The sequence below is a fragment of the Canis lupus genome, chromosome 10, assembly GCF_003254725.2.
Source record: "Canis lupus dingo isolate Sandy chromosome 10, ASM325472v2, whole genome shotgun sequence".
Classification (NCBI taxonomy): Eukaryota; Metazoa; Chordata; class Mammalia; order Carnivora; family Canidae; genus Canis; species Canis lupus.
The window spans coordinates 46,917,832-46,943,350 of NC_064252.1; the positions used below are offsets into that span (position 1 = coordinate 46,917,832).

At 40.7% G+C, this 25,519-nt stretch overlaps 1 protein-coding gene and 1 long non-coding RNA gene across 8 annotated transcripts in view; one reads left to right on the plus strand and one right to left on the minus strand.

Annotated features, from left to right (window-relative positions):
- Positions 1–12,609, minus strand: part of THADA (THADA armadillo repeat containing) — a 332,024-nt gene extending 319,415 nt beyond the window's left edge. For 5 of the 7 annotated variants that reach the window (XM_025465181.3, XM_035696069.2, XM_049115488.1 and 2 more), the window contains exons 1-8: positions 12,469–12,609; positions 10,444–10,541; positions 9,905–10,004; positions 9,553–9,647; positions 8,718–8,848; positions 4,025–4,173; positions 3,881–3,913; positions 3,574–3,622 (exon numbers count right to left, since the gene is read on the minus strand). In XM_025465181.3, coding sequence (XP_025320966.1) covers positions 3,574–3,622; positions 3,881–3,913; positions 4,025–4,173; positions 8,718–8,848; positions 9,553–9,647; positions 9,905–9,980 — 533 coding nt within the window. In that variant the 5' untranslated portion in view covers positions 9,981–10,004; positions 10,444–10,541; positions 12,469–12,609. Of the gene's footprint in view, positions 1–3,573; positions 3,623–3,880; positions 3,914–4,024; positions 4,174–8,717; positions 8,849–9,552; positions 9,648–9,904; positions 10,005–10,443; positions 10,542–12,100; positions 12,289–12,468 lie in introns of those variants that run through there. The other 2 variants (XM_049115485.1, XM_049115484.1) reach the window with 2 other exon arrangements.
- Positions 12,605–17,151, plus strand: LOC112671188 (uncharacterized). The gene is made up of 2 exons (XR_003143452.3): positions 12,605–13,149; positions 14,959–17,151. It is a non-coding gene; the product is annotated as an uncharacterized LOC112671188 (long non-coding RNA).
- The last annotated feature ends 8,368 nt before the right edge of the window (positions 17,152–25,519 follow it).

The following is a 25,519-nucleotide window of genomic DNA, read 5'->3' on the forward strand; positions in this document are numbered from 1 at the left end:
ATCCAGAATCAGACCACCTCCACTGCTACTCTTGGTCTGAGTCACTCACACCTCTCCCTTGGATTAATGCAATGGTCTCCTAACTGGTCTCCCAGCTTCTATCCTTGCCCCCACCCCCAGTCCATTCTCAACATAACAGAACACAGAGTGATGACATTAAAACAGAAGTCAGGGAAAACAGTTTAGGAGTCCTTTATAAAGTTATGATCCACTAATTCTGCTCTAGGTATATACCCAAAAGAACTGAATGAAGGGCCTCAAACAGGTATTTGCATACCGATGTTTATAGCAGCATTATTTATATTTAGCCAAAAGGTAGAAACAACACAAATGTACATCAGCATAAGAATGGATAAGCAAGGGATCCTTGGGTGGCGCAGCGGTTTGGCGCCTGCCTTTGGCCCAGGGCGCGATCCTGGAGACCCGGGATCGAATCCCACGTCGGGCTCCCGGTGCATGGAGCCTGCTCCTCCCTCTGCCTATGTCTCTGCCTCTCTCTCTCTCTCTCTCTCTCTGTGACTATCATAGATAAATAAAAAATTAAAAAAAAAAAAAAAAAAAAAAGAATGGATAAGCAAAATGTGGTACATACATTACAGTGGAATGTTATTCAGACAAAAAAAAATTCTGATACATGCTACAACATGGATTAACCCTGAAAACACACAAAAGAACAAATATTGCATTCCATTTATGTGACATATTTAGAATAGGCAAAGTCAAAGAAACAGAAAGAAGTTACCAGCAAGTAGGAGGAAAAAGGCCGTGAATTTTCTTTTAGACACAATGAATTTGATGCACTTATAAAACATCCAAGTGGAGATGTCCAAGAGGCAAATGACTATATGAATCTACCACTTCAGGGAAGAGATCTAACCTGGAGTGAGAAATCTGGGAATCCTGAATATATAGATGACAATTTTTTTGTCCTGGGAATCCTAAATACACAGAAGTAGATGGTATTAAGCAATAAAAACAAATAGAATAAAAAGGATAGAACCCATATTTAACAGAAGAAGAATCTAAAAAGAGACAGAGAAGGCACTACTGGAAAGAGAAAGGGAGGCCCCATGTTAAAGATGGCACACAGAGGCTAAAATAAAAAACACAAGAGACAATAAGTGTTGGTGAAGATGTGGAGAAAAAGGAACCCTACTGTATACCTGGCAGAAATGCAAATTGGTACAGCTACTGCAGAAAACATGGAGATTCCTCAAAAAATTAAAAATAGAATTACCATATGATCCAGTAATCACACTATTGGATATTTACCCAAATATGTGAAAACACTAATTTGAGGGCAGCCCCGGTGGCGCAGCGGTTTAGCGCCGCCTGCAGCCCGGGGCATGATCCTGGAGACCCTGGATCGAGTCCCACATCGGGCTCCCTGCATGGAGCCTGCTTCTCCCTGTGCCTGTGTCTCTGCCTCTCTCTCCCTCTGTGTCTCTCTCATGAGTGGATAAATAAAACCTTTAAAAAAAAAAAAAAAAAAAAAAACACTAATTTGAAAGGATATATACACCTCTCTGTTTACTGCAACAATAGCCAAGATATGGAAGCAATCCAAGTATCCACAGATATATGAATGGATAAAGATGTGGTGTGTGTATTGTGTGTGTGTGTGTGTGTGTGTAATGGAATATTATTCAGCCATAAAAAAGAATGAAATCTTTTTGCAACAACAGGGATAGATCTAGAGGATATAATGCTAAATGAAGTAAGGCAGTCAGAGAAAGACAAATACTGTATGATTTCACTCATATGTGGAATTTAAGAAACAAATGACCAAAGTAAAAAAAAAAAAAAAAAAAGAAAAGAAACAAATAAAAAAGGATACTTATCTATAGAGAACAGATGGTTTCCAGAGGGGAGGTAGCAGGGGGATAGGTGCATAAATAGGTGAGTACACTTATTGTGACAAACACTGAGTAATGTATAGAATTGTTGAATCACTCTATTGTACACTTGACACTAATATAATGCTGTATGTTAACCACCATACTGGAATAAAATAAAAACTAATTAATTAAAAAAAAAAAAAAAAAAAAGAATAGCACACAGATACTACCTATATTCTCTCCCAGAACCTCAGTAAACCAACAGCCACAGGATTGAAAACATAAAAAGACAAAATATGAAGAGCAACAAACAAACAATAACAATAAAATTTTGGAAGCACACAGAAAACTGATTCAGCAGAAACCAAAAAGGTAAATACTGGGGCACCTGAGTGGCTCAGTTGATTAAGTGGCCAACTCTTGGTTTTGGCTCAGGTCAGGTCATGAGATTAAGCCCCGCATCAGGCTGTGTGTTCAGCGTGGAGGCTGCTTGAGATTCTTCCCCCTCCTTCTCCTTCCCCCTCTGTTCGTGTCCCCCCCATAAAATCAATTAATTAATTAATTAATTTTTTTAAAAAGGTAAATATTGGGATGCCTGGGTGGCTTAACAATTGAGCAGAGTCTGCCTTCAGCACAGGGCATGATCCTGGTCCAGGGATCAAGTCCCGCATCAAACCCCATGAGGAGCCTGCTTCTCCCTCTGCCTATGTCTCTGCCTCTCTCTGTGTGTCTCTCATCTCTAAATAAATAAAAATCTTTAAAAATTAAAAGGTAAATAGGTAAGCCAGAAAATCATCCCCAAAACAACCTGATTTGCAGCCCCAAAAGGCTAAGAAACTGTTGGCATCAGGTACTACTTGATATGGAAATAAATGTAAGGCTGAAAATAGGAAGACTGGCTGCAAGTCTGTTGAAGAATAAGAACCAGCAAAAAACTGGCTTACCTAGAGAAGGTAAAACAACATGCACAGATAAGGCATGAACACCGTAGTGCAAACAAGAAAATTAGGTAAATATATGAACAATGAACAATGAATGCCAAATGCCACAACCTCAGCTTTCTTCACTCCTTCAGCAATCAGAATTTTAAGCCAATAGTTTGGTTCCATGGTGAATCTGTTACCCATGCAAAAAGACCTAACAATATTGACATCATAGGTTTTCCAAAGAAATAGCCTGCCTAAAGTAGCCTATAAAAAAACCTGAAATTAAAAAAAAAATTTAAAAAATTTAAAAACCTGAAATAAACCCCATCAATATGCACTGATTCAAATCAACTCTCAGTGCCTCATCCTTAAATATAAGCATTTGGCCAAAAATCACTTCTGATGAAAGCTTCTAGCAACAAATGCAGTGACTGAAAGCATCAAACAGGAAAAAAAGCAACTTAGAAGAAAGAGAACTATGTAAAGATGAGAAAACTATTAAAGAAAAACTATCATTAATATCCTCAGAAAGATAACCAGATATTTCATTCATAAAATGATGCTATGAGTAAGGAACACTCATGGAGGAAGAAACTCATTCTCATATTCTTGTAATAATTTATTTGATTTTTTAAATTAACTATCAAACCTCTAAAAAAAGTAAATTTCAATAATCAGGTCCAATATTATCAGTGAGGGATACAATGAAGCACATTCTGGAAACTTTTTTTAAATTTCCTTTGTAGAAAGACAACACGCAACCTCAAGTGTACATCCACACCTGTACAAGCATGCAAACAGATACTTGCCGATTTTCTTCTGAGATTTCAATTAAACTCTTCTGCAGAAAATGAAGCACTGAAACAAAAAGAATATATCATGACAAAGCAGAACCTCCAACTGTAAACTTTAATGTCAGTATAAGAAAATATTTTAAGTCACTGTTACCTATAATGATATCATGGTATAGAAGTAGAAATTAAAAAGGAAGGGGCATGATGCATCTTAGTAATCTGCAAGACTCTACCCACTGCCAAGAAATTTAAAAGAACCAGTTCTAAAATGACTCATACAAGCAGTTACCCCCTCAGAATAAAACAAAATAGCAGGACTTACCATTTTTAAGAAGATTATTAACACCTGCTCTACCTGTAGGGATAAAAACATTAACACTGGTAAGGAGCCTCAGAACCAAAATTAACATCATTTAAAAAGAATGATGTAATGACAGAAAAAAAATACACAAAAAAGCTGGCTTACCCAAGTCAAAGTTCTCCATACAAGAAGATATATTGTCAATTACTTTCCTATAAGAGTATAGATCAGTAGTATTCAATTCTTCCTGAAGACGAGAAGTAAAACTTTGTATAGCCTCAGTTAGAAAAAATTCAGGTAGGCCATTTAGTGAGCTAGAAAAAGAATCAAGTATTAAAAATCTGACAACCGTGTGGTAAGTAGATGTATGGAGTGGGAAGGGAATCCTACAAATGAAGGAATTCTGAACTACCCCTTCAAAATACAGCCAGAAAATTTTAACTACATGCTCCAATCACTGAAACTCCCTGCTTCCATCTTGCTTCCATCCTCAAGAGAGTAGCCAGAGTGATATTATAAAAATACCATAGTAGTCTTCTACTAAAATCGTCCAACAATGTCCCTCTCAAATTAGTAACCATAGTGTTGACAATGACTTACCAGAGTCTACACACTCTAGCCCCACCATCATCTCACCAGCCTCATCTCAAATCTTGTTCATTTAGCTCTAGCTACATGGACTTCCTTGTTGTGACAATATACCAAAGCCTTTGCTCTTGCTATTTCCTCCACCTGACACTCTTCCTTCAAATAGACCCAACAATCATTCTCTCATCCCTGAGATCATGACCTAAGCCACCCAGGTGCTCTCCAGATGAAGTATTTTCAGAGAAGCAGGTAATTTTATACAATCTTATAGTAGAGAAAGCATACATAAGGAAGGCATGAAACTCAGAATTTTTTTTTTTTTTAAGATTTTATTCTGAGAGAGTGAGAGAGCATGAGCAGGGTGAGCCTGAGGGGCAGAGGGAGAAGCAGGCTCCCAGTTGAGCAGGGAGCCCAATGAGGGGCTTGATCCCAGAACTCTGGGATCATGACCTAAGCCAAAGGCAGACTCTCACCAACTGTGCCACCCAGGTGCCCCGAAACTCAGAAATCTATACAAAGAAAAACATTAGTGGGATTGATTACTAAGAAAGGTTTTGTAATTTTTATAAGGCAAACACATCCTAAAGAAAGTTCAAAGACAAGTAATAAAACAAAGGAATGGGGCACCTGTGTAGCATAGTCAGTTGAGATCCAACTCTTGGTTTTGGCTCAGATCATGATCTCAGGGTTGTGAGATTGGGCCCCACATGGGGCTCTCTGTTCAGCACAGAGTCTATTCTCTCTCTCCCTCTGACCCTCCCATTCATGCTTTCTTTAAATTAAAAACACAAATCTTAAAAACAAAATGAAAAGATCTTTAAAAAAACACCAAAGAAATATATTTAGAGCTCTTATACCCATGCCATGTTTTCTTTATTGGCAAAACCCACTTCTCACTAGAGAGGCTAAAGGTGTGAGAGTTTCCACTTCTCAGCCCTTCTTACAACCAGAAGGGTAAATGACCCAATCTTGACAACAGAAAGTGATGGAAAGTGTCCTGGAACCTTGTGCAAAGTGTTTTTCTCTCCAATAAAAAGAAATAGAGAAGAGGAAATTTTCTTTATTTTTTTCTGGATGCTGTCATGTCTGCATAAGGTGCCAGTAACTGCTACAGCCCCTTGTAGTTCTGAAGGAATATACAGGCAACACTTGGGAGAAAAAATGGAAAATATCAAGCTCTATGACATTGTTGACTACTTCCCCACAACCCTAGAACCGGCCAGTTATTTGATCATTTGCTCTTTGACACATTAAATACATTTACTTATATAAGAAAAAGAGAGTGCCTGAGTGGCTCAGTTGGTTAAGTGTCTGCCTTCAGCTCAAGTCATGATCCCAGGGTCCTGGGATGAAGTCCCACATCCGGCTCCCTGCTCGGCAGAAAGCCTGCTTCTCTCTCTCCACCTGCCTACTGCTCCCCCTGCTTGTGCTCTCTCTCTCTAAAATAAATAAAATCTTAAAAATAAATAAATTAATTAAAAAAGGAAAGAAAAGACATTCTAACAAGGAAATACAAAAGATACATAATCACAACTAGTCAAACTCTACATATTAAAAAATGTTCAATCTCACTAGTAATCTGGAAGTGAAAAGTAAAACAGAAGGTTATTTTTTTATCTATTAGATCTTAAATAGTTTAAAGATTGATATTATCTAGTGTGATAAAGATATGAAGACACTGGCACTCTCATTCATTGTTAGTAAGAGTATAAACTTGGAATAGCTTTTGGGAGTACAGTTTAGTAACATCTTTGGTGAAGAAATTCCACCTATAGGAATTTATCTCAGGGAAATACACATAACAATTATAGACATAATTAAGAATACCATGCATCATTGTTGGAATAATGAAAACAAAACTAAACACCAATAAATATATACATAAAATTGTTGGCATTACCCATATTATGGAATATTTATAGCTGTAAGAAAATATAAGGACTTTTGGTGGGAACATAAAATAATGCAGACATTATGGAAAATAAAGGAGGTTCCTCAGAAAATTAGTAATAGAATTACCATATGATCTAGTAATTCACTTCTGGATATGTATCCAAAAGAACTGAAAGCAGGGCCTCAAACAGATATTTACATACTCATGTGCATAGCAGCATTGTTCACAATAGTCAAGAGGAAGAAGCAACCCTGATGTCTATCAACAGAATAATGAATGAATACAATGCAGTGCATATGGACAATAAAATATAATCCAGCCTTAAAAAAGGACAAAGATCTTGCCACATGCTATCACATGGATGAACCTTGAGAACATTATGCTAAGTAAATAAGCCAATCAAAAAAAAGAAAAACACAAATATTCCACTTACATGTGGTAACTAAAGTAATTAAATTCATAGAAGCAGAAAGTAGAACTGTAGTAACCAGGAGCTCGGCAGAGGAGCAAATGAGGATTTACTATTTAATAATACTGGGTTTGGGGACGCCTGGCTGGCTCAGCAGTTGGGCAGCCGCCTTTGGCTCAGGTCATGATCGCGGTATGCTGGGATCGAGTCCCACATCGGGCTCCTGCAAAGAGTCTGCTTCTCCCTCTGCCTGGGTCTCTGTCTCTCTCTCTCTCTGTACCTCTCATGAATAAATAAAAATTTTTTAAATAAAATAAAATAATAACAATAATAATAATACTGGGTTTGGGTTTTTTTAAGTAAGATTTTACTTAAAAAAATAAATAAAGATTTTACTTATTTATTCTGAGAGACACAGAGAGGCATAGACATAGGCAGAGGGAGAAGCAGGCTCCATGTGGGGAGCCCAATGTGGGACTTGATCCCAGGACCCCAGGATCACGCCCTGAGCCAAAGGTAGACACTCAACCACTGAGCCACTCAGGTACCCCAATAATACTGTTTATAGAGTTTCAGTTTTGCAAGATGAAAAAATTCTGGAGATATACTGCAAGACAATGTAAATATACTTAATACTCCAAAATGATTAAGATGGAAAATTTTATGTTGTGTATTTTTTAACACCATTAAAAAAAACAAGGATTATACTGACATGAAAGTATCTCTAAGACCTTCTTCAGTGAAAAAAAAACAGGTTACAGAGCAGTGAGTAGAGTATAACCCCATTTATGTAAAAATAAGAAAACTAAAATACAATACCCACACTAAACCCAAAGAAAAGGCCTCAGGATGTAGACACCAAAATGTTAAGTCATGACCTTTACTAAAGAAAGTAAGATATGCCAGAAACAACAAACCAGAAGGCTCACTTATTTTGTTCACTTCTATATTGCTTAAAGCCTTTACATCAAGCATATATTGCTGTATTACCTGTATAATTAAAAATTTTTTGGTTTTTTTTTTTTGTTTTTTAAGATTTATTTATTTATTCATTCAGAAAGAGCAAAGAGAGAGGCAGAGACACAGGCAGAGGGAGAAGCAGGCTCCATGCAGGAAGCCTGATGTGGGACTTGATCCTGGTTCTCCAGGATCACACCCCGGGCTGCAGGCGGCACTAAACCGCTGCACCACCCGGGCTGCCCTAAAAGTATGTTTAAACCAAGAACAAGGGCAGCCCAGGTGGCTCAGCCGTTTGACACCGCCTTCAGCCCAGGGTGTGATCCTGGAGAGCCAGGATCGAGTCCCATGTTGGGCTCCCTGCATGGAGCCTGCCTTCTCCCTCTACCTGTGTCTCTGCCTCTCTCTGTCTGTGTCTCTCATAAATAAATAAATAAAATCTTTAAAAAATAATAAACCAAGAACAAATGGAAAAAAAGGAAAAAGTAATAGCAAGATGACAGATTAAACTTAACCAATAATAGCATTAATGTAAATTGACTAAACCAGGAGTCAGTAAACTACAGCCCATAGCCTGTTTTATTAAGGCCTGTGACCTAAAAAAAAAGCCATTCCACGTTTTTAAAAAGTTGTAATAAGTATAGACACCTGGGTGGCTCAGTGGTTGAGCATCTGCCTTTGGTTCAGGGTGTGGTCCCAGGGTCCTGGTATCGAGTCCCGCATCATGCTCCCCACAAGACAGCCTGCTTCTCCCTCTGCCTATGTGTCTGCCTCTCTCTCTCTCTGTCTCTCATGAATAAATAAATAAAATCTTATTTAAAAAATTTTTAATTAAAAAATAAATAAATAAAAATAAAAAGTTGTAATAAGTAAACAAAACAGAGACCATATAAACTGTTAGTGACGTATTTCAGTTCAGTTTTACCAAGCCAGGAGAACTTTAAATACTGATTACTTTTGGTCAAATTCAACATTTGTAATGTTTAACTTCCTTTCTTTTTTATCCTTACCTTGCTAAGACTTTCTTCAAGGGATTCTTTACACTCAGAGAAAGATAGATGCCTGCTAAAATATCCAAACAACTTCGAATAATGGGATCACATGCACCATTCTTATCTGCCTTCTCCAGTAAAGGCACAATCTACAATCCAAAAAATTCAAAATCACAGTAATTTTTTCTAAAATCAAGTATATAGAGCAAAGTAACATAGCCAAATACTCTTTTAAGTCTCAATTATAATGTGAAATATATTCTATAGTGCATTGTTGAGGATACCGATTTAAATACCTATTTTAGTAGTTTTTAACTTTTTAACCCATATCTCCAACTCCCATTTTACTCTCCAGACCGACCTCTATTAAGAATTAGACTTATTAATGGCTTAAGGTATAGGAATTCTGTTGCAATACTGAAAAACCAGTAATATATATAATTGCTTCCCCCCAAAATTATGCAAGTTCAAAAGGTAAACCCTAATACTGAAACACTGGTAAGGAGAGTCTTTATATTTTAAATTAACTTTTTAATATGTCTGCTAAAAAGTTTGAAAGGTTCAAATAGAGATAATTTTTAAAAATTTATCTCCACAGAAAAGATATGCACAATTGTCTCATTATCCTATAGCTTTCTAGCTCCAATGTTGGTGGAAGGCTGAATATGGCATCTACTGATACTCTGAATAAAATGAGATTATACAACAAACAGAAAAGGAAAGGAAAAACCTCTATTCTTTAATGACACATTGATATTAAATAATCGGGTGCCAAAAACTGTCAGTTAATTTTAAAAGTCCATAGTAGCATGATAATCTCAAGATGTATCCATGAATATCAATCCAGTCTTACCTGTTTAACATAATGGATTTGTGACACTCCATCAGTGAGTTGTACACAGTATAACAGCAAAGAAGCTAAATTCTTTCCTTCCACATCAGCCAAAACTAGATAACACACAAACAGAAATTTCTTCAAGGATCTAACAACATACGCACATGAGTTTGCCAAAAAAAAAAAAAAAGGCAGGCAGAACTTAGTCTGAAGACAGAATTTTTAGGAAACCATTTTACATGCAAAATTAAATGTAAAGAACATGGAAAAAATTAAATAGCAAGAGTCTGAACAAGATATTTAGTCTCAGAGATAAAAATACCCTGCAACCCAGGAAAGAAAGAAAGTAATGAAGTCAGAAATCACTTACATCTCAAAGTTTCAAGGTCTTGATGGCAAATAGTCAGTGCAGTTACTTGCATTTCTTTTTTCTTCTTTACACCCATTTTAAACAGAATTAATGGTAGTCACTGCAAAAAAAGAAGAGTTTATTTTTTTATTTTTATTTTTTTAAAAAGAAGAGTTTAAAGCATTGTCTAATTCAGGATTTCTGAACCTCAGTACTATTGGCATTTGGAGCAAGATAATTTTTTGCTATGGGGTATCATTCTATGTATTGTAGGATATTGAACAGGTTCCTGGCCTCTGCCCATTAGATGCCAGCAGCATCCCCTTCCCAGCAAGTTATGACAATCGAAAAATGCCAAATGTCTCCTGGAGACCAAAGTGGCCCCAGGTTGAGAATTACTGGTCTAAGGATTTTTGCTCCAAAAAAGAAAAACATTTTTTAAGCTCAACAAGAGTTTATTATTGTCTAAAGTTACTATTACCTATTATGACCCAGTCTTTGTATTTTAAAATACAGACAACCTTCAGGCACCTGGGTGGCTCAGTTGGTTGAACGTCTACCTTTGGTTCAGGTCGTGGTCCCGGGGTTCTGGAACGGAGTCCTGTGTCAGGCTCCCATGGGGAGCCTGCTTCTCCCCCTGCTTGTGCTCTCTCACACTCTGTCAAATAAATAAATAAAATCTTTTTAGGAAAATTTTACAATAAAAAATAAAATACAGCCAACCTTCATTTTAGTAATAAATAACAATAAAAAAAAAATGGTGTGGTCTTTCTAAAAGTAAACTGGGCCCAACTAACCTCAGTGCCTTCCCAGTTAACCAGAGGTGTTTGGCCTGGAGACAAAAGGATGGGGACAAGTGCTATAAAGCAGCTGTTGTTGTTGGAGGACTGTCAGAAAAAGAGGAGATATTTTCTGTCTTGCTAAAGAATTAGGAAATGTCAGTGCAAGTTTCAATGAGGCAGATCCCTGCTTAATGTAAAGAAAGAACTCTCTAATCCACCTATGTATGGCACAGACTGCCTTGTAAGCAGAGAATTTCCCCATCCTGGAAATATCCCACCAGAAGTTGTATGAGGCCTCTGCAGCTGGACCCTTGCAATAGCCTCACAGATGGTCTATTCTCTTCTCCCTTGATTCTGAGGACTCCCCGCTTTTCACAGGCATCATAGCAATCTTTTTAAAACTCTAATCAAATCTAATTACTCGCTTGCTTAAAACTCTGCAAGGGATTCCAGTTACACTTAGAATTAAATCCAACTTGATACTTGAGACCTTGGCCTTCGAGGCACCAAGGAATTTGGTCCTGCCTTCCTCTGCATTTCATCTCAAATCAATCTTCTCTTCACCATCCGAGGGGCTTTGCCTTTCCTCATACCTCTGCCTGTTAATGCTTGTTCCACCAGATCTTTGCAAGATCTTTTTCCCATCTTTCAGGTGTCTTCTCAAATAGCACCTCCAATGAGAAGCCTTCCATGACCACTCAAACTATATCAAATGCCAGCACTCCAACTCACAGATCATTTCCATTACTCTATTTTCTCCATAGTACTACTACTACCTAAGACCGCAAGAACTTGTTTATTTATATATTGTCTGTCTCCCCCAGTAATAAACTCCACGAAGGCAGCAACTTTCATCTGTTTCACCCACTATTTTAATTCTCAATTCCTAAAACAGTACCTGGCATATATCCAGCGGTTAATAAACATCTGATGAATAAGCAAATGAATTAATTAACAAACATTGTCAGCGATGCATGCCTTTAACAACAGAAAAGTGCACTACCCGGTTATGTATATTCTGTATCTAAGTGACAAGCCAGTCCTGACACTGAAGAACCTGTGGTCCGTCTGCAAAGTAAGAAATCGATAGGGCACTGGAATGTGAAAAACCATTTAACAGAAAATAGTAATAAAAACGGACACTGCCAGAATGGCAAGGACAAGGGAAGAACTTGCAAAATGACATGATGAGGTCTAGCGTAATAATTGGGGATCGCTTCCTAGCAAAGTGGCCAATACAGAAACTTAAGAAGAGCTGGAGACAGATAAATGAGGAGACTACTCTCTCGTAAATGCTAAGTTTACAGCAGGATACGATCGTGGAACCCTAAAGACTACACAAAAATAGGTTCGGTGCTTATGCGTGCTCAACAGACGCCTGAACCTTTGTCCTGATGAACTGGGCTTCCCCAATCGGGGAAACTCCCGTGCCCACCCTACAACAGTGCTTCAGTGACGAGAAGATGCTCCGCAAATCGTACTCCCACTGGCTGCTTCGCTTCGGACCGCTGCCTCGCTCCCATCTACACCTTCCTGGCTGACTCCCACAAACGTTCTTTGTGCAGTTTCCGAACCACGTGGAGTCCGGAGAATGACAGGCGACCCAAAACACTGGTTCAAGTGCTGTCTCCATGGAGACCTAAGCGACCGGAAATCGGTAGAGCAACCGCCAAGACCTCGCGATAGCAAAGGACGAGAATTGGTGCGAATCCCCCGGCTGCCCCAGGAAAGTGGCGGAGGCGAGCAGTGCCGAGTCGCGCGCGCTGCCGCGAGTCTGGCACACGGGACGCCCGGGAGCCAAACCTTGTGCCCGTGAGCGTCTAGGAAGAGTTCGCTGCCGTCTGGACGAGTACCGAAGCTGGTCTAGTTCTACGATGCCTCCGTGGCTCGCAACGTGGTCTGTTGACTACCGGGTCTGCGCAATGGGAGGGAGGCAAGGGAGACCCGAACAGACGTCATCGCGAGAACTGAGCGGCTGCGCTCTTCCAATCAGGAGTCCGGGGCGGTGGTGACGTCACCGGGAGCGGGTGTTAGCGAGCGGGTTTGGGTAGATGGCGGCTGTAAATAGAGCGCGCGGGGTACGCTCGCGGCGCGGGGCAAGCCCGCCGCTGGGAGGCCCTTCCGTCTCGGTCGTCTTAGGGCAGTGTAGACCTGGAGTACCCGGGCAGCACTTTAGCCTCCATCCGGGCATTCCACCCTCCTCCCACGCGGCCCGCCCAGCCCGGAGAAGGGGAGAAAACCGCCCCAGGGCTGTGAGAACCGGCGACCGTAGGGCCTGCGAGATGGGATCCTTCGGGCCTTACGCTGAAGCCACGCCAAGAGTTTTGGCTAAAACGAGAAGCGCCAAAATGAACTAACGCGTGTCGTGTCCCGAGTGCGTTTGTTCGTTCGTCAGATGGTGAATGAGCGCGAACTGTCCGAGCTCCTGCCAGGCGGGGTGGCCTAGAAGTCATCAGACGATTCATTACCTTAGAAAGAAATCAGGTGCGGGACACCACGCTAGGAGCTGGGACAGAGGGTCGGGGTAAGGTCAGGACATAGAGACGGATGCTGTGCAAGGTGGCCAGTGTGGCGGGAGCCAACGGGGGAGGTTGTAGGGAAGCCCTGACGTAGGGCAGTGGGGCCGGGGAAGTTAGGTGATGTAAAGCCCCATTGCCCTATGTCAGGGCTTCTAACTCCGTGAAATGGGGAGTCATTTTGAGCCGAAGAGTGATAGGGTTGTCTATATTTCAAAAGAATCACTGGAGCTACTTTGTAGTGGAGGCTGGACGACCAGTAAGTGAGGAAGCTATTCTTGGAAACTAGTAAGATGCTAGTGACTCAAACCAGGGTGATAGCAGTGGAAAGAAAGTATGAGGGGTGGACAGGTTCTGGATTCTGACTTGAAAAGTAAGCTAACCCGATTTTTTTAAGGATAAGCTGTGGGGGGTGAAGAAAGAGGATTCAATGAGGATCCCAAGATTTCTGATTTGAGCAAGGGGAGGATGAAATTGCCATTATGGAGTGATGGGGCAAAAATTTGGAGTGTATTTGAATGGGTGTAAAACACACTGGGAGAGGAAATGTCAAGATCAAGTAGAAACAACTCTAGTACTTCCATTAGGGTCAAATAAATGAAGCAGTAACTATGGGAATTAGAGGCAATGAAGGTTTAGGTTTTAAAGGTTCAAATAGAAAAAAAATGTTTTAATTTTTAAAAAAGGTTCAAAGAGTAACGAGAAGATAGCCTTTTGTTTTTGCAAAGCCACTTAAGCTACCAACTTGAAACTAAATTAACTTCTCTGCTTGAGGTTTTCTAGACTACAGCATGAATTTAAGCCATGAACTTTTAAGTAGCTATTTATTTGTAAAAACGTATTCCAAGGGAATTTTTAAAGAGTCCATAATCCTTAGTATATAAAAGTGTAGAAACACTTAAATGACATCTTATTGTAAAAGTGGACTACATAAAATCATGAAAAATAATATGTCCATGTTTTGTTAAGTGTTAAGCTAAAGCTTTGGAAATAAGTACCTGTTGAAGCAGCATTGTCCCCTCAATTATGGAATGGATTTTTTTATACTTATTTAATGACACATTTTCACAGATAATGATTTTTAAAATTTTTGACACTTGACAGGACATTTGATTAAAATTTGATCTCTGAAAGCCACAAAAAAAGGATATTTTTATCTAAGATTTTATTTATTCATGGGAGACATAGTGAGAGGCAGAAACAGGCAGAGGGAGAAGCAGGCTCCCTGCAGGAAGCCCAATGCGAGATTCGATCCCAGGACCCTGTGATCATGACCTCAGCCAAAGGCAGATGCTAAAGCACTGAGCCACCCGGGTGCCCAAAAAAGGCTTTAATTGCTTACTCATTTATTACTTATCCATAAAAGTCTCTATAGAAGCCAAACTACTTACCAACTCAAGCTAAGTTTCTTTTGTAAGTACTGTTTTGCATAACTGAAAAGCATAATATAGTCTGTCAGTTTTATAGTCCCATTACCTCCTAAAAAAAAATAGCTTATGGTAATCTGCAAGCAATACATGATTTACATAAAGAGTCCCTCATAAAAAGCCTTATTTCATATTTTCATGTCTAAAATGAAGTCCAAAAGCATATACTAGAGCTATGAATATTGTGTCATTTTTTAATAGAAGATGAAATCTTGCTGCTTGTTAATAAATGTTATTGTTTGTCCCCTAGTCTATGGAAGAAAGCAAAGTTCTTCTGTTATTTATCTTGCTGTATAATAAATTACCCCAAAACTTAATGTCTTCAAACACTACATTTTTACTTTTTACAGTTTCTCTGGGTCAGAAATTTAGCAGCATTGTGTGTGGCTGAGTGCTACTGGCCAGGAGTCTCCCATGAGCCTGCAGTCACCGGAAGATCTGGCTGGGGCAAGAGGAACCACTTCCAAGATGACTTAATCCAGCGTCTCTGGTTGTTGACAGGGGGCCTCAATCCCTTACCATGTGGGCTTCTCTTCAGGCTGCTTAAACAGTCTCATAACATGGTGTCAAGCCTTCCCCAGAATGAGCACAGGAAAGCAAGGTAGAAGCTTCGATGACATTGATGGCCCAGCCACGGAAGTTACACACCATTTCAACAACATTCTGTAGTCACACAGGTTAGCTCTATTCATTGTGAGAAGGGTTGACAGAGAAGTGGATCAGGAGGCCAATGTAATTGGGGAGTACCATTTTGGAGGCTGGCTACCACAGTATTAGAACACATCTGCTGGGTTTTCCTCAATTCTTGAAATGTACTAGCTAAGGAATCACGACTACGAAATAATTTTTTTTTTAAGATTTATTTATTTATTCATGAAAGAGAGAGCAAGAGAGAGGCAGAGACACAGGCAGAGGGAGAAGCAGGCTCCACGCAGGGAGGCCAACGTGGGACTTGATCCCAGGACTCCAGGATCAGGCCCTGGGCCGAAGGCAGGTGCTCAACCGCTGAGCTGCCCAGGTGTCCCAGAAAGGAAAATTTTAGATGCTTTTCCAACTTTCTCTTTTTCAGCTGTTCTGATCCCTTCCCGAATTAAGAGCACACATAGCGGCTTGTCTTCCATGTGACACTCCTTTTCCTTCCCCATACACCAGGCTCCAGCTGGAGTGGCCTTCTCAATAGTCCCTGAAAGCACTGCTCCATCCATGTGCATCCATCCATCCATCCTCTCTGCTGAGAGGGCCTTTCTTATTCTCACCTGAGAAACTGCAGCACACTTGAAGACCCGTCTCAAATGTCACCTCCTCAATGAAACCTGACAAGAAATCCCTGTTCTGCCATACTTAGATTTTTGTCTCAGTTATAACAATGTCATTTTGTCATTTTGTCAGTACATGCTAGTTATTTGTATGCTTGTCAGTCTTCCTACAAGTCCTTCCAAGACAGGGACCGTCTTTAGACAGTGCCTAGTGCAGTGCTGAGCGTAAATAGCTCAGCAAATATTTGTTGGGTTAGGGTAATGGCTATCGTGTTCTTTACAGTGTTAATGGGCAGTGGTGCTTATTTTACCACCATGTGGCAACAAACTATGGAATTATTTCTACCTTTGAATAAGGAGTTCAGCCAGGATGAATATTCACCAAATTGTAGTCTGTGGTTTTTTGGGGAGTAGAATTACAGGAGGCCCTCATTTTCCATGCTATTTCGGCATTGTTTGAATAATAGTATGTTTTTTCATGTGGGATGTAGCACTCATACAGGAAATAAGTATTTACAAAGAAATTTTAGCTTATTAACTTCCTACCCAAAAGTATGTTAGAATAACTTGTTGACTCAAATTAGTTAATATACAAATAGAATACATTCAAATAGAAGATTACTTTGTGAAAATTGAGCAATTTTATTCACACAGTGCTCAGTACTGCACTAGGCAGTAATCCCAACTCTGGAATATGTTGGTATTTTGATAGGGATCGCATTAAATCTATAGATTGCTTGGGTGGTATGGACATTTTAATAATATTGACTTTTCCAATCCATTAGCATGGAATATCTATCTATTTGTGTCATCTTTAGTTTCTTTTATCAGTGTTTTATAGTTTTCAGAGTACAGGTATTTCCTTGGCTAAGTTTATTCATAGGTATTATTTTTGGTGTAATCATAAATGGAATTGTTTTCAATATCGTGTTTTTAAAATTCAGCATTATTGCTGCTTATGCCTTTTAAATCAAAAAACCAAATATTTAAAAGAAAATTTAAGTCAGGAATGAAGTAATAAGGAAAAATATTTATAAAATAATATGACCTAAAAAAAAATGAAAATAAATAAATAAATAAAATAATATGACCTAAAAATATTGGAACAGAAAATTATGTATACATTATGTTTACAACTTCATAAAAATATAGATACTGTGAATAAGGGTTGGAAGAGAATGTGTTTGGAAAAGTAGTTTATTAAGCTGGTAAGATTGAACATTTTTTCTTCTTAAACTGCCTTTAATGTTGTAACACTGGGTTAATAAACTTTTCTTTTAAGGCCTGTTTTTGTAATCACCAAAAAGTTAACATTTTTTACTATTTGAATTATGTTACTGTCATTTTATTTTATTTAGATTTTATTTATTTTTTTGGTGGGGAGTGTGTAGAGAAGGGCAGAAGGGGAAGGAGAGGGACAAGCAGACTCTGCGCTGAGTAGGAAGCCTGACATAGGGCTGCATCTCACAACCCTAAGATCACTACCTGAGCAGAAATCAAGAGTCAGCCGCTCAACCTCCCGAGCCACCCGGGGGCCCGTGTTACTGCCTTTAAAGAAAGGCAACGGTTTGAGGAACCTCCACACAGTTTTCCAGAGTGGCTGCACCAGTTCACATTCCCACCAACAGTGTAAGAGGGTTCCCTTTTCTCAAACAGTTAAAATAGACCTGCCCTACGACCCAGCAATTGCACTGTTGGGGATTTACCCCAAAGATACAAATGCAATGAAACGCCGGGACACCTGCACCCCGATGTTTATAGCAGCAATGGCCACGATAGCCAAACTGTGGAAGGAGCCTCGGTGTCCAACGAAAGATGAATGGATAAAGAAGATGTGGTTTATGTATACAATGGAATATTATTCAGCTATTAGAAATGACAAATACCCACCATTTGCTTCAACGTGGATGGAACTGGAGGGTATTATGCTGAATGAAGTAAGTCAGTCGGTGAAGGACAAACATTATATGTACTCATTCATTTGGGGAATATAAATAATAGTGAAAGGGAATATAAGGGAAGGGAGAAGAAATGTGTGGGAAATATCAGAAAGGGAGACAGAACGTAAAGACTGCTAACTCTGGGAAACGAACTAGGGGTGGTGGAAGGGGAGAAGGGCGGGGGGTGGGAGTGAATGGGTGACGGGCACTGGGGGTTATTCTGTATGTTAGTAAATTGAACACCAATAAAAAATAAATTAAAAAAAATAAAGAAAGGCAACAATTGTGTAGGGCGCAGATAGAAAAAAACAAAAATTTTAAATTCATAGCACCATCCTTGACTAAAATGCTTTTGAAAAGAAATGTTTTTCATTCTTGTTTCAAAAAGCAATCCTGGAGGGATCCCTGGGTGGCGCAGCAGTTTGGCGCCTCCCTTTGGCCCAGGGCGCGATCCTGGAGACCCAGGATCTAATCCCACGTCGGGCTCCCGGTGCATGGAGCCTGCTTCTCCCTCTGCCTGTGTCTCTGCCTCTCTCTCTCTCTCTCTCTCTCTCTCTCTCTCTCTGTGACTATCATAAATAAAAAAAATAAATAAAAATAAAAAAAAAGAATAAAAAAAAAAAAAAAGCAATCCTGGAACACCTGGGTGGCTCAGTGGTTGGGCATCTGCCTTTGCTGGGGGCATGATCCCGGTCCCAGGATCGAGTCCCTCATCAGGCTGCCTTGCGGGGAGCCTGCTTCTCCTTCTGCCTGTGTCTCAGCCTCTCTCTCTCTGTCTCTCATGAGTAAATAAAATCTTTTTTAAGAAAAAAGGTAAAGATTGTGTTGAATTTTTGATACCCATACTTATCCTGACTCCGTGCTTTAGGTTTCTGGAGCAGAGCAGATTGCTATTATTTACTTCCAGCAAACAACAGTTGCATGGTTCCCCAGTGCTCAAATCCTTATCCCTCAGATGACCTGAGAACCAGTTGAATAAAACTCTACATATGAACAATGTATTATAGGTGAGGATCCTCCCAACATGAATCTCGGCACTTAAATAGAAGGGAGAGACAGCTATCCTCAGAGAGTGTCCTTCGAGATATAATAGGAGAAATCCTGGGTTCTCTTAACCCTTTGGAGTATAAATAAATTTTTCCAGGGAAAAGATAAACCTAGTGTCTGTCTCCAGCTTTACTACCCAGAGATGCACCTACAAGTCTCATTCCTCCCAAGAAGTGTAAACACAAAACACATATATCCAAGAGGTGAATCTCTGTAATTTACCTCTTGTAGGTGTTACAGAATGAATGTTGTATAAATTTTATGTATGTATAGTAAATCTTTTCTGCATGTGTCACAGAGTTCTCTCACTAATCAGTCATAAATTAACCTTCCAAGACTTGATTTTAGTCCAAGTCCCCAGTAAAATTTGCTTACTAACTGTGCAAAAAGATAAAAATATTTTCTTTATCGTTCCACAGATTGGTTAGAACATCCCAAAACTAGTATGTCTAAGTTGGTGAGACCTTTCACTTTTATATCAATCTTGCTGCAATTACTTAAAATTTCTGAAACTCCTATCATTCTTTTTGTGTTATTTTGAATGCATAAGAAAATCAGCCTTGCTGTTTATGGACTGACTTTGCTTTTGGCCGATGATCAATTGATCACTCTCTTTGATCCTATCTGCCATGTCTTACAGTTACTTTTAATGGTTCCCCAAACTCAAATCCAATTACAAGGGATAAAGATTTCTATACCACTGGATATCCTGAGAAAAATGTTCTAAAAAGAACACCCAGGAGTGCCTGAGTGGCTCAGTTGGTTAAGTGTCTGCCTTCAGCTCAGGTCATGATCCCATGATCCCAGCCCCACATCGGGCTCCCTGCTCACAATGGAGAGTCTGCCTCTTCCTCTCCCTCTGCTGCTCCCTCTGTGCTCTATTGCTCTCTGTATGTCAAAATCTTAAATAGAAACGTCCAAAAAGATTTCAAAAATATGAGCTATACCAAAAGAAGAAACAAGTATATGGCCTTCCAAGGTGATTTCTCTAGTGGGGACTATTCTCATTTGGATATGTAAGTTCCATGCTGTTCTATATATATATTTTTTTTTTAAATTCACACAGCTTTTTATAAGAAACATAAAGGTGTGTTCTGATCCTGACTTGTCACTAGCATTAATCCTTAACTTTTGAAGGTAACCTATGAAGTAAATCTTGCCTACAAGTGAATGGACTGTTCTTCCAACCTTGCTACAAATGAATGGAATATTCTTTTTCTAATATCTATACTGTTACACTCTAAGAGCTGCTGTAATACCTTTCTTTTGCCTAAGGTATAAGCAAGACACCATAAAGGTAGCTAGCTAATCCAATACTGGTTACTTGGGCTTAATGCACATTGATGATATCATACCTAGGTGATAATCAGGGACACAAGAACTCCAGTAGCAGTAATACCAAGTGGGCATAAGCAACCTTATCCCGACCTCTCCGTTCACAGCAGCTCTCAGCAGGCACATGAATATATAGGAACAGGGCCTGGCCCCTGGGGTGAAGAGTGTGCCAAAGGAATGGTAGGCAGGACTTCAGGGCAGGGATCTAGGCTCATAAAGCAGTAGCCCAATGGAAATAAAGACTGCTTCTCGGTAGACAGCCAGGGGGACCCAGAACTCACTCCTAACAGCCAGGTATTGGTCTATCTCAAATCCGAGTGGCCCAGCCACAAAAGGAATGAACTAGATCTGAACATTTCAAATGGTATGCTTAGCTGACTGGTGGTGTTACAAATGGTCAACAATACACCAAGATCAACATCCCTCAGCCTTCATGTAAGTCAGACCATGGCTGGGGATCCTGACACATACCATCTATCCATGTATCTGCGTGCTATTCATTATTCTTATTTTCTCTGTAATGAGAAGCCCTGGACAAGTTCTTTCAGCCTTGAGGACAAGAGCTGATCAGTTTGGGGTCATTTTTTTGGAGATACAAAGTTTAATAACCCAAGTACTCATGTTCAGCTGCTGTACATGCAGGCCATAGGCATGAAAGGTACCTAAGTGGATTTAAAAGATGATTAAAAGGCCAGATCCAAAGCTTCTTGCTGAGCAGGGAGCTCGACAGGTTCAATTCCAGGACCCTGGGATCATGACCTGAGCTGAAGGCAGACGTTTAACCAACTGAAACACCCAGTCGCCCCTCAACTTTATTTTAAAGTAATACACAAAATACTACATGCAAAAAATAGTATTTTCCTTCAACTGAATGCTTTGCCCTAGTATTGCATGGTACCACCTCTGTGGCAGCATAGAAATTTAGAGCTTACAGCCTACTTGCCTAGAACTACTATGCCAGGGCTCCTGCCTACCTTGGTCAAAGTTAACTTAGAACAGGGTGAGGCTCTGCCCACCAGAGAGAGAGAGAGGGAGCACTTGAGCTGGGAGGGATGGGACAGTTAGGGCTGACAGACCATAGCAACAATGGCTGTCACTCCTGGAGCATTCAGCAGGAGCCACATCATCTCAGTCCTTTACACTGTCAGCTCAGTTAATTCTCACACAAACATATGGCTAGTTACTGTCTCCATTTCACAAATGAGAAAACTGATTTTCCTAGAGATTAAGGGAAAGGATTGAATCAGAGGCAAGTGTGAAGCTTTACCACCAACATATAAACTATTTGACTTCTCTGAGCCTCAATTTTCTCACTTTTTAAAAAACAGTTCTAGGGGCACCTGAGTGGCTCAGTCAATTAAGCACCTGCCTTCAGCTCAGGTCATAATCCTGGGTCCTGGGGTGCAGCTTGCGTCAGGTTCCTCGCTGAGCAGGGAGTCTGCTTGTCCCTTGCCCTCCCTCTCTGCTCCTTCCCCTACTTGTGCTTTCTCAGTCTCTCAAATAAATCAAGAAAATCTTTAAAAATTTTTATAAGTTAGAAACAGCTGTAATAATGCCTACTTTGCTACATTGCTGTGAGAATTAAATGAGATAGCACATGTAAGGTGCCTATCCTAGTTCCCGGAACATAATACAAATTCAACAAATGATCTGCTATTTTTCTCATTCACATTTGACCCTAGACCTGTAACCTCTCCAACTCACTCTCAATTTTCAGAACTCTCTCTGGTAAACTGCATCAAGTCTTTCCAAAGATGCCCATGTGGTAATACAGGGACCTGTGAATATTTTACCTAACATGGAAAAAGAGGTTTTGCAGATGGGATTATATTAAGGATTTTGAGGTGAGATTATCCTGGATTACCTGGGTGGTCCATTGTAATCAGAGGGATCCTTATGAGAAAGAGGCAGGAGGACCAGCATCAGAAAAAAGAAATGCGGTAACAGAAGCAGGGGTTACAGTGATGTGCTCTGAGGATGGAAGGAAGGGCCACCAGCCAAGGAACACAGTCTAGCTGACACCTTGATTTCTAACTGGGTAAGACCCATTTGCGGCTTCTGAGCTCCAGAACTACAATATAATAAATGTGTATTTTAAGGTACTAAGTTTGTGGTATTTGTTGCAGTAACAATAAGAAATTAATACTTTCCCTAACTGAAAAAGGAGCGAGCAGACGCCAGGCTGCACACCTCCGCTGAGGTCAGTACCCGGGAGTGGTCCTCACCTGGCTGACTGTCCCCATCACAGCTGGTGAAACTAAACCTATGCTGCTGGAGTTTTTGAGTTTTCGGCTTATTCTCCAAAAGATTTCTCTTTTTTTAATTAAGGGACAGATTTTGAGGAGAAAAGAAACATGGGACAGAGAAGTCAGAAATAGAAAATACAAATGCAGGCTGTTTTTACTAGTTGTTTTATAACCACAGCAAACTGGTACAGAGAATAACCGGTACAAACATCACAAGTTTCAAGGACGTTGGTGTTCCTTTAGCACAGATAGGTCTTTGGAATTTAGGCTACAGTCCTTGTTTTGGGGTGGATCACTGGGTCCCTGGCAGGGTCCCTGCTTTAAGCCGGATTTGAACAGAGGACCATGCAGCAGAAGTGGTTGGATTCATGTGTCACAAGACTGCTGAAGCTCCTCCCCTTGGGGAACAGCATCCTCCTCTAAGTGGTACCTCTGGGCACCTGAGTGACAGGCTCCAGGAGTCCGGTGGCCTGTCCAGTCACGTCTACCTCTTTGATCCCCTACTTTCAGGGACACGTGGTTCTAAACCTGCCCCAAACTGCCCTGGCTTGGCTGGCCCTGGCCTCTTCCTAACACCTGCCACCAGTGTGGCAATGGGTGAATCCAGGCAGTGAGGTGACCATCCCATCACAATGTGAAAAATCCGGCCACACCCCACTCTCCCTCCTTGGTCTCACAGCACATACACAGGCCAGGGCAGTAGTTGGGGATCCTTGGAAGAAGTACACCAAACTGTCCGTACCCCAGGGTGCAGGAACCTCAGAGGGGTGGGGGCACAGGCCCAGGAATAGCTGCTCTGAGGCGCCTAGGAGCCTGGCTTGGACTGGAGCATAAGTATCAGGAGCCAGGACCTCCTTGCAGGACATCACACCCCATCCCACCCCCAGCCCTCAGCCTGGGAGCCAGGAAAGTCCCTCCACCTTATGGACTAGGGAAGAACGCAAGCACTCCCTTCAACCAGGCCCCAGTAATTTTCATGTATTCCTCACAACAGACTGTGAAGTGCCATTCTCATTTTACTGGAGAAAAAAACAGTTCAAATGGAATAAAGTGGCCAGTGTGCGGTGGTTCTGATGCTTAGATGCTTACTCTGTCCAGGGCTCTTTCCATTATATTCCAAGCGCTCCTTTTTATATGCAAATGAGGCCAATTGTGTCGGTGACACTTTCCTACAAAATGAAACAATGTCATAATTACGAAGGCTTGGGAATTGATGGTATTAAATGGGTAATTTGGATTTAATGTTAAATCCTGGAGTATGTGACCTAGGTCCAGAAAGAGTGCCTTTCCAAGTGTCACCTCTGCCATCTACTGGTCAAATGACAATATAACTAAAACAAGTGGGTATTGATATTATCATCACATAGAAGTGTGCATGCCCCTAAGGCTGGGTGAATGATTTTGAGTGTGGACTCTGACTTTTAGGGCCTGAGATGACAAAGTAAAATGTTAAATATACAGATAAAGGTCAGATGTTTTCCACAATAATCTCCGCTCAGGATGAGGAACCTCATAGTTTACAATGGAAGAGCCCATTCATCCATTTGTTCAACAAATATTTATTAAACATGGTCTTAAGTCTGTTTCCCAGGAAACAGATTCTAGACAGAGGTTTGTGGAAAAGAGGGTTTCTGGTAAGTACTCTTAAGAATAAACCCCAGGAAGGCTTGGGGGAAACAACTGATCAGAGAAGGTTGAACAGAAATGAATTTGCCACAGAGGACTTTAGCCAATCCTACCAGGAGCTCTGGAGTTGGCTTGCCAAGGGACAGAGCCTCTGTCCTTCTGCATCGACCAGTTATTTGATCAGTGAGCTATATCAGCTAACACTAGCCACATCTAGGGGAGTGAGGGCCTTGGTCTTGAATGGGGGATCTGGGAAGCACACCACCCCATCTACTGCAGATCCCTGCTATATCCTGGGCATCGTGCCGTGGTCTAGGGATGTGATATTGAACAAAACAACATCCTTGCCTTCAAAGGCACCCAGGAGTGCTAAGTTAAAAAATAAAATAAACGTAAAAAAAAATCCAGGAATTAGAAAATTATCTTGTAGCTAGAAAATGTATCCCATAAGCTTAAGTGAACAACAAGGAAAAATCCTTGCTTCTTAGGGATGGTAATAAAGAAAGTTGAAAATATTTAGGATGCAAAGTGAATTCACTCTCTGAAGATGTAAAAATTAACGATGAAGGAAGAAGTTTGTGCAAAAACAGTTCTAGAGAAACTTGCCTATGAAATGCAACTAGAGCAGTGGGAGATCACTTTGGCGTTCCTCTGCAGCAACGGTGGATCCCTCCAGCTCTACCCAAGAATGGGTGATGGCGTTTTCCCTCTATGCTGGGGCCCGCAAGTGTTCTGAGCTATTGGTAAGAAGGCTGCCCATAGGCAGATGTCATTCCTGAGTGGCAGGGTGGGGGTGGGCTGCTGATTTGGGGTTGTTCTCCCCAGACATAGCACTTTGGTACAGTCAGGAAAGGCAGTTCCTTGGTGCCTGCTCAGGCAGAGCCAGGGCAGTCCTGAGGCTGATTCTGCTCCTGTCCATTGAGAATCCTCCCACCGGATACTATTGTCTCTTCCTCCTCCACATCCCCTTGTCCTTCCTCCTCCCCACTTGTGGCATCTTTATTTCATCTCTGAGAAGAAGTACTTGGACTTGCCTATTATCCCAGGCTGCTACGTGCAGCAGGACGATGCTCTCTACACCTGGAGCTCATTAGGGCTTACATTCTTGAAATACACGAAACTATTTCTTTGCCATGAGTTTCGGAGAAATTATGTGAGACTTACAAAGCCAAAATTCACCTCCTTGTCCCCTGGTTTAGTTGTGGTATCTAATCTCTGAGGCAAGAGGGAGAGAACTGTCTCAGAGGTTTGGCTGAAACAGAGGACTACAACAGGTACTGCTGACAGTTCTAAAATGTCTTTTCGGAGCTCCGGGTGCTACCCTTCAAACATCCTCATTTGATGTTCTGCCACAAACTCCTCTCTGTTTTCCTCACTTCCACACAACTAGCTCCTCCTGGATTCCCTTTGTGAGCTCATGCCCTACAGGAATCTTTCTTTCCCTCAAACACTACTCCCTCC